Genomic DNA, 12137 nt, shown 5'->3' with positions numbered 1-12137 from the left:
GCCAAATGACATCTTTTTAAAATAAAATTTCACAGTATTTTAGAAAAAAAAGTATTCTGATGGTCTAAATATTTATGTCAACACCGACTATTTATTTACATTTTGTAAAAGTCAAAGGTACTTGATTTTCAGTCTTGGTACTGTATTTTGCTACATTGTTGTGCCTTTAAAATAAAGAGGTAATAGGACTAGCAAACTTCCTAAGTGGAAATCAAACAAAATAAGACTCCCTAAGTTTAGACAGCATAGGAGGAAGGCATGGGAAGGTGGCTCAGTGGTAGAGCACTTGCCTTGCATGGGTTCGATTCCTCAGCACCACATAAGCAAAGTAGAAAGCATAGGAGGATATCGAGTAACATAATTCTCTTCTGTGCCCTTTACACGAAGCATTGGTTGACTTTGTTTGACTGTTTCCTTAAATTTTTAATGTGTTGATTTTGAATGAATAAGAAATATTTTGAATGATACTCATTATTAAATATTTTCCAATGTATTTGGGCATAAGAATTTAATATTATTATTTGGTTGGTTGCTATTAATTAAAAGTCAATTACAGCTGGTGCTGGTGTGTGACCCCTGTACTGTTAGCTACTTAAGAGACTGAGATCTAAGAGTCGTGATTTGAAGCCAGCAACCAGGAAAGTTCATGAGACTTTATTCCAATTAAAGACAGAAAAACTTGTGATTCAATTGGTAGAGTGCCTAGGCCCTGAGTTCAAGCTCCAGCACCAGCACTGAAAACAAATACACAGACACACAGACACAATCAGACACACATACCAATTACACTGAATGTAGTATACTCATTTCAAGTATGTCAGGTTTCAGTTTACGGATGGATCAACTGGGATCAGTAATTATAGATCTTTGGTTTAAAACTATAAGTTTTGGGCTTGGAAGGTGGCTCAGTGGTAGAGCGCTTGCCTTGCATGCATGAGACCCTGGGTTCGATTCCTCAGCACCACATAAGCAAAAAGAAAAAAGGCAGACGTGGCCCTGTGGCTCAAGTGGTAGAGCACTAGCCTTGAGCTGAAGAGCTGAGGGACACTGCCCAGGCCCAGAGTTCAGACTCCATGACCGACCCCCCCCCAAAAAAAACTATAAGTTTTAAGTATATTTTTGACAGGGAAATTAATATGCCTTTAACTATCTAATGTATAGTTGAACATTAATAAATTTGGGAGTTTGAGACAGAAACATTCTTGGTAGGCAGGCAGATTCCAAAGGAAGACCAGAGTAACAAATGCACCAATCATTCCATGTCATCAAACACTTACTTCTCTGCAGGAGACAAAAAAAATAGAGAAGAGGTAGAAATAGTAAAGGAAAGGATGTTGGCACAGACACCATATGCCTTTGATGTCTTGCCAGATTGGTCTTGTTTGTAGTACAGAAAATAGACTATATTTAAAGTTTATAGCAAATTATGATAAAGGAGCAGTATATACATGCATGTATGCAGGTGTGTTTGTATATATGTATATATGCTAGTTCACAGTATTTTTGCCTGAAATGATTCTGATCACATTTGGAAGTTATACCCTAATTTCTTTCAGACTCTTCAGAAATATTTGGAAAAATGTAACAGACAAATCGATGATATTGTCACATTGGTCCGTGGCAAATTGTCCAAGCAGAATCGTGTTACTCTGGGAGCCCTTGTGGTACTAGATGTCCACGCTAGAGATGTCCTGGCAGCACTTGTGAATAAGAGTGTGATGGATGACAATGACTTTGAATGGTTAAGTCAGCTTAGGTACTACTGGCAAGTAAGTGACTTCACTGGACCTTATTACACAGCAGCTTCAGCTCATAGCTTTTTAACTTGTGTTTTCTTGTTCACATGGGAAATAGTATCAGTAAACAGGATTTTTGCGGAAGAATGACTACACATATGCACATAAACATTTTCCCAGATTGAAGATTAAGGCACTTAACAATGCTATGTTATCAGTATCTATATTTATTATCCTTATTTCTATTCACTTGTTACATAGAAGCATGTACATACACATATTGATAGAAATAAGTGAGCAAATGCTACTTAGTTTTAAATGACTGATGCTTGCAATTTACGAAACATTGAGACTAGTCTGTTTAAAGTTGTGGAATTATCATTATTATTGTTACAGCTGAAGAATGCACAAATTAAACTCCTTTAGTCTGATTTAGTCATTTAAGCTTCCTCTGATGAATCAAGAGAAGCAGTCGGCAGGCATCCGTGTGGATGGGGATTTTTGTGAGGGCTGGGATGGAAGGAAGAGCAGGAACAGTTAGTACTGTGGGCCAGGAAGCTGAAGACAGGAAGCAGGGCTCAGAACGTCCAATCACATAGGTGCTATGGACATCTTCAGGGGTACGGGCAGGGGGAGGAGAGAGGTAAGACCCAGCATCCTCAAATGTCTCAAGTGTGCCTTATTTTAAATGCTACCTCCTCCCTTTGCTAATGTATGTCCTTGTTCAGGCTTGTTACTCTCCATCTGCGTCGGTTTCCTCATCTGGAAAACAGTGGCAGAGGTAATAGCCATTGTATATCAAAAACTATGACTGGTGATGTGATACAAGACACCTAAAGCACTAATTCTAAATCATTCTATAGGAAAAATAGACCGCCAAGCTCAGCTACTAACTCATGGAAACTAGTAATGCAATCCTTCCAGTTATTCAAATGTCTTGAGATCTCAAATTGTCTGACATTTGTTATCTAACCTCACTCCTCTTTTTCCCCCTGATTCATCTTAGGAAAACCAGTTACAAACAAAGATGATCAATGCTGGTTTGCGATATGGATACGAATATCTGGGTAACTCCCCTCGGCTGGTGATTACTCCACTCACAGATCGCTGTTACAGGTACATCTTTTAAGGACATATTGGAAATAAATTTCACTCACCTCTGATCACTGATTTGTCTTAAAAAAAAAACTAATTATCTTTCATACAATGTATTTAACCTGTGTGGGTTTTTTTGTCCCCTTTGTCCCTTTTGTCTCTTAATACTCTCCCAGTTTTCTTTTTAATCCCCCTTCCCCGGTTTCCTGAGAGTCCTCATTTATGCTTGGGCTTCCATGCTGCATGTCCTAGAGACCCGAGTCTGTGCCTTTCTTGTGTAAGCGTGTGCTGTGCAAACCTGCTAGATGTCTTTGTTGGACACTACATAGGTGTTTCCACTTTTTCAACTTACCACTTCACCCGCTAAGTTAGCTCAGCTTCCTTTCAACCTCATCATATTAATAAATACCTGACTCTGTCCCTGGCTCTTTCTCAGCTCTTCGCATCTAGTCACACACTGAGTCATCTTGATTGAATTGAATTAAGTTTAACAATTTACTGATATTTTTTACTTCTATTGTCTATCATCTCTCTTTTGAAAACTAAACTTTTCTGTAACAGTTCTAGATTTACAGAAAAATGTTGCAGAAAGTACACAGATCCCATTAGTAACCTCTGCCCCATGTTTCTTCTGTTATTCTTATCTTGTATTGGTATGGTTATGCTATATTGATAAGTCAGTATAGACATATTATTATTAACTGGAGTGTTTAGTTTATATCAGGGTCTATTGTGTTATATAGTTTTAGACAAATGAATAACAGTACTACAGTAATACACAATACTTTCACTGACCTTAAAATGTCTGTTTCACACATTAACCCTCTTCCCTGCCCCCTGTATCCCAGACAACCACCTATGATGTTTGTTACTGTAGCTTTTCACTTTCCCAAGTGCTGTCTTCTCAAAATCTAAAGACAGTTACTAAGACAATCACTAAGCAATGTGTATTTACGTTTTCCCCATAATTTTCCAAAATTAGATGGTGTATTTCTCTTTATCTCTGAGTAACATGCTCTTGTATGAACATACCAGTTTTTCCATTTGCCCATTGAAGGACATCTTAGTTGCTACAAAAGTTTTGGTGATATTGAATAAGCTGCTACAACATTCCTCTGCAGTGGTTTTGTGGTGAAGTCGGTTTTAACTTGTTTTGGAAACACCGAGGAGTACAATAGCTGGATCATACAGTGAGCTTATGTTTAGCTTGGGAGGAGCTGCCAAAATGTTCCAATGTGGCTGTACTTGCTGTATTCCAACACCAAGGAAGGAAGGTTCTCAGTGCTCCACATCCTTGGAAGAATTTGGCTATTTGGCTATTCTAGCCATTCTAATAGATGTATAGTGCATCTTATTTTGCATTATTTTACATGGTGTTGGAATACTTTCATATGTTTATTTCAATATGACTATCTTACTCAGTGAAATATTGTTCAACTCTTCTGCCCATTTGTAATTGAATTGTTTTCCTGCTGTTGTTTTAAAAGTTCTTTGTACATCTTAGATAAAAATCTTGTAACTCATATATATATTTAAAAGTATTTTCTCTCCATCCACAGCTTCTGTTTCCAGTGTGTGTGTGTGTGTGTGTGTGTGTGTGTGTGTGTGTGAGATAGACTTTCTGCCCAACTTGTCTTTGAACCACAATCTTCAGATCTCAGCCTCCTGAGTAGCAAAGATTATAGGCATGAGCCACTGGTGACCAGCAGTTTTCATTTTCTTAATAATACCATTTACAGAGTAAGATTTTTCCCTTAGCAAAATCCTTTTCTGTAGTTATTCTTTGTTGAAACACATTATTAAGACACTATTATATAACATATATTTGGAACTTCTTTTGTGGTTTCCATATAAAACTATAATCTACTTTAATTAATTTTGTGTCTGGATTTGTTGTTGTTTTATGGGGGAATATACGGTTATATCAGCACCATTTTTTGAAAAGAATATCCCTCTTTCATTGTGTTCTCTACTGATTTGTCAATGATCAGATTTTATTTTAGAAATGTTTATTAGATATGTTAGGGATTTAGAATATACATTTCTCTTCCCACTAGAACACCAAAAATCTAAAGTCAATGGAAAACAAAGTTTTAGTAGTAAATGGCCAGGCTAGTATCTGGTCCTCAATTCCAAGCTCTTAGGCTGAGGAAGATACCTAGCCTGCTGATGGTTAATTATCCCCTCTCCTTAAGCTATGGGTATTGTTATATATGAGTAGAGAGTTGGATACAAAAACAACAACAGTGGGTTAAGCACCAAGCTTCAGCTGAGAAATGAGAACCACATAGTGACCCCTCCCTATGTTTAATCAAGATCCCATTCATGTCAGATATGGGTGGAGAAAGAAACTGGACATTTCTGCTGGAATTCTCTTTATATGGCTTTTACAGAGCCAACCTAAGAGGAAGGAAAGGAACATATAACTCTACAAAGTCTTCTTCACTTTGGCTCACCTATCACAATTGTACTTTCTACTCGACTATCTTCCCCAAGAATTGCATTCAAATACAGCCTATGAAGATCAAATAAGATCTGTATTAAGTTCTACTCCAAACTCTTCCTCATTCATACCATTTATTTACCTCAGCACATCTATTGTTTCATTTTTTTTAAGGATAGGGACACAAGTGGTTTTTTCTTTCTTGCTATTGTTCCTAACGTATTTATAATGTACCATGTGATTTTTTTGTTTCTTTATATGTTCCTCCCCCAGGGTACTACCCCTGTTTTCACTGTATTTGATGTCTTTGCCCTGCATCTTGTATGTACACTTTTCTAATTTGGGGAGGGGAAGGGAAAAAACAAAATGCTTAAATAGGGATACAGGTTGACCCATTGTAACAATGAGATGTACAAGACACTATGTTGAAAAAATGAACTTTACCATTTAGGTAGGGAGGAGGGGGAGGAGGGAAAGGGAGTGTGTTGTGGAGGTGGGAGGGAAGGGATGGTAGGGGAAAAACGAAGGAGGAGGTAACAATGCTTTATAGGAAATGTACTCATTACTTTGCTCATGTAACTGTAACCCCTCTGTACAATATTTTTTACAATAAATAAGTGTATTAAAAAAAACAAAAAAAATTACCTTTCACAGGTAGAGTCTTTTGACATTCTGGCCTACATTAACAGTCACCTCTCCTAATTCTCATTTGTACCTGGGGATTTCTTCTTAGAGCTCATCACAATGAATTAAAAATGCATGTGTTTAATATATTTTGTATTATGTCCTGTAATTTTTTCATGTTCTGTGCTTTTCTCTGTCCCCACTACTAATAATTCTTTTGGCACAAAGTAGGTACTTAATAAAATGTATTGAACTCTCATAAATAGAAGAATAATTTTAAATTATATTGTTTCCTAGAGAATGGTTAGAGTTGTTGTGGCATAACTGCTCGTGTTTTCATAAAAAATTATGTCTTTCCAATAGAAGTTAGTACTAGTATCTAGGTCTCCCTTATGTGGTAGAGCACTAGCTTTGAGGAAAAAAAAACTCAGGGACAGCTCCCAGGCCCCAAATTCAAGCCCTAGAACAAGTGTGTGCATGCGTGCCCGCGCGCACACACACACACACACACACACACACACACATACACGAAAACACAAACTATGAAGTAAGAGAAATGTTTAGAGACAAATCAGACCTCAAGGTTTCTATATTTATATATATGATGAACCTCAGTTCCCCACATTGCTCAGTTAGGAGGATCTACTATCAATTTCTTTTTTTAAAAATTTAATTTGTTTTTATTATTTTGAAGTGGTTGTACAAAGAAGTTCCCATTCTACAAAACAGTATATGATTACAAAGTGTCTGATAACATTGTCACCCATTGCTCCTAACCCATCCCTTCTTTCACTTTTCTTCTTCTTTTTTTAAAATTGGTATTAAGTGATTACATAAATTTCACATATTTCACAGCATTGTGGAATAGTGATACTTAGTTAAAGTTACAAACACATTTTGACCTTCACAAGGCAAATTTATTATCAATATCTATGCAGGCAGAAATATGGTTTTTGTGTTGATGTGCAGATATTCAAACAAGATGGACCTCTGCAGCTTTACTACCTGGTTCATTCTCAAGCTTTGTATTCCATCTTTATTGACAATGTCACTTTTTTTCCTTTCAAAATGGCCATGGGCTGGGGTGTAGCGCAGTGGCAGAGCACTTGCCTAGCATGCACAATGCCTTGGGTTTGATCCCCAGCACTGAATTAACAAGACTACAAATTGGTATATGTATTTCAAAATTTACATTACTCTGCCTAGACTGGGTATTTCTTCTCTTTCAGAACCTTATTTGGAGCGCTCCACCTGCACCTTGGAGGAGCACCTGAGGGTCCAGCTGGCACCGGAAAGACAGAAACTACCAAGGACTTAGCAAAAGCTGTCGCCAAACAATGTGTTGTTTTCAACTGTTCAGATGGGTTGGATTATCTGGCATTAGGAAAATTCTTTAAGGTTTGAATTCATTCCTTGTTTTTTGTAAAAAAAAAATCTATTGCCATTACCAGGGCTTGAACTCAGGGCCTCCCTCCACTCGGCTCATTTGCGCCCTGCCTGGCAAGCTATGCCTCCAGCCCTCTTTTTGCCAGTTATTTCGGAGATGGATACTCACAGAATTTTCTGACCAGCACAGCTTTTTGATGCACAGTCCTCTAGGTCTCGTTCTCCTGCGTGTGTAAGATTACAAGCATGCACCACAGACACCTCGCACAGCCATAATAGTACTTTTAATGAGCACATCCTTATTCATCTCTTTCAGTGAAATCCTTGTTTTAGTTTTGCTTTTTTTTCCATTATTCTAAGTCAGATATTTACTCTTTCAAGTCTGAAGATTCCAAAAGCTGGAATTAAAGATATGAAGTCCCTATTTATAAACCTATAATCAAATAATACGTATTTGCCAGGTAATTGTTTGTAAATTAAGATTACAAGCTGTTGGCTATTCAGGTGTTCAGAGCATAATTCAATCTCATTGACAACAAAAGACCTCTTAAATGGATTATTATAACCCATTCTATTGCATTTATATAGAAAAAGCAAATCAACTTGTAAATAAAAAGCAAGAAACACTTGGGAATCACAGGCATACATCTTAATACCAGAAGATATACAGTGAGGAAAAAATAAATTGAAAAATTTTCCAGTTGATCAAGCTCTTTATTCATGAAGAATAATGAATTGGTAATGAAAAAATAAGCTGTCTTTAAAGATAAAGGCGAATAAGCAATTTCCTTGAAAGGATATTAAATCCTTGCAAAGATCAGGTGAAAAATGTAACATTTCAATGTAATATTCAATCAGATAAACTTGAAATTTTTCATTACTCTTTCCTCCCAGGGACTGTTATCTTGTGGAGCCTGGGCTTGCTTTGATGAGTTTAACAGAATTGATTTGGAAGTACTTTCTGTGGTTGCTCAACAAATCCTTACTATCCAAAGAGGTAATGGGCTAGAAGTCTCTCTCTCTGCATCATGCAAAAAGAAAAGACATAGAGGATAGAATGGATGGCGCAAGCCACATGTACACGTGGAGTTGTTAAGTCCTTTCCTTTCACCCTTGATTATCCATAGGTATTAATGCAGGTACTGATATACTGGTGTTTGAAGGAACTGAGCTAAAGCTGGATCCCACCTGCGCTGTCTTTATAACAATGAACCCTGGGTATGCTGGGCGATCAGAACTGCCAGATAATCTGAAGGTACAGAGGGCACAATTACATCACCTATTTCCTTTCTACAATGTATGAAGTTAACCTAAGCAAGAAGGTTTGTTACCCTAGAATTTTGTTAAAATTTTATTGCCAAGGTGATGTACAGAGAGGTTACAGTGACATAAGTAAGGTAATAAGGATATTTCTTGTGGAACTTGCTAACCTCTCCCTCATTTTTCTCCAACTTTCCCTGCCCCCTCACCCCGGCCCCCAGTGGTATAGATCACTTCTACATACTGTCTTGTGAGTATCACTGTTGCATTTCCCTAGAATTTTAGGCAAAATATATGCTTTTAAGCATTAAGCTATTTTAGAAAAATAGCTACAAGGTATTGTTGAGCTTTTTAATATTCTTTTTATTAGCACATATTAATTGTACAAACTAATTAATTTTATTATGCTATCTTCATATAGATAGATGGAATATAGGTTGAACAAATTCACTTCTATTTTCTCCTATTGTCCCTGCCCTCCTACCTCCTGCTAGACCAGAAGATAATATGTAAAGACTCAATTACCTTTGAAAAAATAAATGTGCACATCAGGTACAAATTCCAAAACTTGCATTTTTCATATAGTGCTCATTTTAAAATGTGCAAATTAAAAAGATGCCAATTCTTTGAGTACTCTAGGCAACCCTTCAGCTATAAAGGCATTTTTACAAAGGTTAAATCAGACAGCTGTATATGCTACCTTTATGAATGCATGTGTAGATGCAAATTCTTTCAAGTTAGTATTATAGCATGAGCATTTCCTCATCTTTATAAATGTAATTCAAACTTTAATAAATTCATTGAACTGGAACTGTTTTCTGGTTAGACATTTGGTTGCTTTTAGTTTTACTGCATTATAAATAATCATAAAAGACAGCTTTTACTTACGGCCTTTCTGTATTTTAAAATGTTTCCTTAGCTAGAGCATAAGATGAGAGCTATGTTGCTACATTGTGGTCTAAAACAGGCTGAAACAATTTACCTCCCACATCAGTTCTCAGTTCTCATTAGCATGCAGCCCTTTTGTTGTTGTTGTTAAAAAAAGAACAAAATGCTGAACTTTCATTTAAAAACAAACCTGTATTTATTAGTAAAGCATGGCCTTTGTTTTTTATATCTTCGTGAGCCATTTCATATTCTTTCATGAAGAATCCATGTTTGCAGGTAATGGATAAAGAATTACATTGGAGAATAGGTCAGTGATAACAATAGACCCCAAGCCAAGTCTTGGACAATATCCTAAATGCCTTGTACTGCTCCCAGTGGTAGACTGACAACGCTTCAGAATAAATCAACCATAAAAGCTTTTGATAAGACTAATTGCTGCCAAGTATTTTTGCATTTCCACTTTATGCCCCTTTATATGTTAAATCAATGTACTTTTGAAGGAAGAAGGTATGGCTTAGGACGAAAACTAATAAATCCTTTAAGAAGCATTTTGTGGCTTTTCTTTGCAATTTTCTGTTGCAAACCTTTTTTGTAGCAATTCTGTTATGCATTCACTTATGTTACTTTTTTATTCAGTAGGATCAACCTCTCTATATAAGTATTTATAAAAGCAGGGATGGCAAAAGCTTGGGAGTAGTGTGTAATAAAAGCTGGAGACAGTCATAACTGTGGCTGCAGAGTGTTCTACAGTGTGCCCATTGAAATAATCGCAGAGTCACATGGCAGGGCTGGGGATGGTGGCTTCTTCTTCTACACTGAGCCAAAGTTTCTTCTCCAATTCTGATAGCTCTTTGTTGTTTTTGTTCCCGTTGTGCTGTCTTCCTGGCTAGAGCTGCTACAGACATCTGTGTTCCAGTATATATGTATAGAAATTCCTAACAAGTCAGAATGTATTCCTAAAAATAAAAATAAAGCCAGCTGTGCCCCAGAAAGTGTTGTTATTAGTCTCAGACTCGTCCTTGAGCCCTCCCTGGCATTTACCTGGTGAGTGGCCAGCCAGCCCCCCCAGGCACCCCGCTCTGCTGGGACTCCTGCAGAGTCTCTGGCCCCACCCCCACCTTCAGTATTTCCACCCGCTTCTCTTATTTTGACAACTTGAGTGTCATCCAGTTTTTTCTCCCCCACTGGAATTTCTATCCCTTGTTAAGAACTATATTCATCAGAAAGTAGATCTTTCCAGGCTTAATGATTTAATTCTTTTGTGGTACTTGCTTTAAGGATGTTAATACCCTAAATTATTATTTTTGAACACAGCTGCATGTGAAGGATTTTCATTTAAAACCGAGTGTTTTTCTGTTGAAGGTGATAAAATTTTGGCACAAGTGTGCATGGATTTCACCTTGTATTTGGCCCAGGAGGAGTTTGCTCCTCAGGTGCTTGTGTACAGTGTGCTGGCTAAGGTTATTTCAACCGTAAGATGGGCAAACATATTCTGTGGAAATCAGGCTTCCTTCCAGTGGGTCTCATAGCTCCTTTCTGTACCCTTCCTCTCTGCTGCTGCATGGAGTGGTCATTTCACAGTGTATTTCTGAGCCCCCTCAGGGTACCCAAGTGTCTACCAGTTAGCAGAGCCTGAACCTGCTTCACAAGCTCCACCTCAGGGCTTTCCCCTTCTGCAGATGAAGATAATGGGAGAGGAAGAGGGGAACTGATGGATGGACTTGTGTTGAGTTTTATTTATTTTGTCTCTGAGGTTAGAACAGTAGGACAGTATGAGGTAATCATGCCTAATCAGGTTGTGATTCTCTCCTAGCAGAATGGAATGTTCTGCCCCCACAAGAAGGGTTAGACTTCATAGATTTGTCTTGTTTAGATTCACAATTGCCCACTGTACTGTAACTCATATTTCAGTTCCATGATATTTTTGTTACACATTTTCTTTTTTTTTCTTTTTTTGTTTTTTTTTTTGGTTGTGGAGCTTGAACTCTGAACCTGAGCGCTGTCCCTCAGCTCTCCAGCTCAAGGTGAGTGCTCTACCACTTGAGCTACAGCACCACTTCCGGTTTTCTAGTGGTTTATTGGAGATAGGAGTTTCAGGGACTTTCCTGCCCGGGCTGGCTTTGAACCGTGATCCTCAGATCTCAGCCTCCTGAGTAGCTAGGATTACAGGCGTGAGCCACCGGCGCCCGGCTTGTTACACATTTTCTAAAATAATAAAGCAATGTGAAACATTAGAAAAATGTTTGTGTGGTACTGGGGTCTGACCTCAGGGCCTTGCTCTCAAAGGTTGGCTCTTTGTTACTTGAACCACTCTTCCAGTCCTGTTTTTTGCTTTTTTGGAGATACATTCTCACAAGCTTTTTTGCCCTGGATGGCCTCAAACAGATCCTTCAGCACTTAGCAGGTGGGATCCACCTGCATCTGACTATTTTCTTGGCATAGTCTATGAGAGCCTTATCATTAGGACCTAGTGCATATGTACTGCCATTTCCCTGCATCTGTCTGTCTGTCAAATGGGGCCTTCCTGGTTTCATAGTCCCACAGCTTTCCACACACTAATTGCTCTCTCTTGAGTGTTGTGCTAAATTGTCACTTTCCTGCCTGACATATTAATTCGTTATCATCTTTTAAACTAGCACTACAGATGTGACCACCTGGGTGATGTCTGTGGAACTGGCAGATGTTTGGAGCTGATCCATGCACAG

The 12137-nt window shown here is 37.9% G+C and overlaps 1 protein-coding gene across 1 annotated transcript in view; it reads left to right on the top strand.

Moving 5' to 3' along the window:
- Positions 1-12137, top strand: part of Dnah7 (dynein, axonemal, heavy chain 7) — a 197157-nt gene that overhangs the window by 66383 nt on the left and 118637 nt on the right. Inside the window, exons 20-24 of the mRNA XM_013013366.1 lie at positions 1557-1769; positions 2743-2852; positions 7128-7296; positions 8179-8281; positions 8412-8539. Coding sequence (XP_012868820.1) covers positions 1557-1769; positions 2743-2852; positions 7128-7296; positions 8179-8281; positions 8412-8539 — 723 coding nt within the window. The remainder of the gene's footprint in view (positions 1-1556; positions 1770-2742; positions 2853-7127; positions 7297-8178; positions 8282-8411; positions 8540-12137) is intronic.

Source organism: Dipodomys ordii, unplaced genomic scaffold (genome assembly GCF_000151885.1).
Source record: "Dipodomys ordii isolate 6190 unplaced genomic scaffold, Dord_2.0 Scaffold1, whole genome shotgun sequence".
NCBI classification, from domain to species: domain Eukaryota; kingdom Metazoa; phylum Chordata; class Mammalia; order Rodentia; family Heteromyidae; genus Dipodomys; species Dipodomys ordii.
This window is presented reverse-complemented; position numbering and strand designations above follow the sequence as displayed.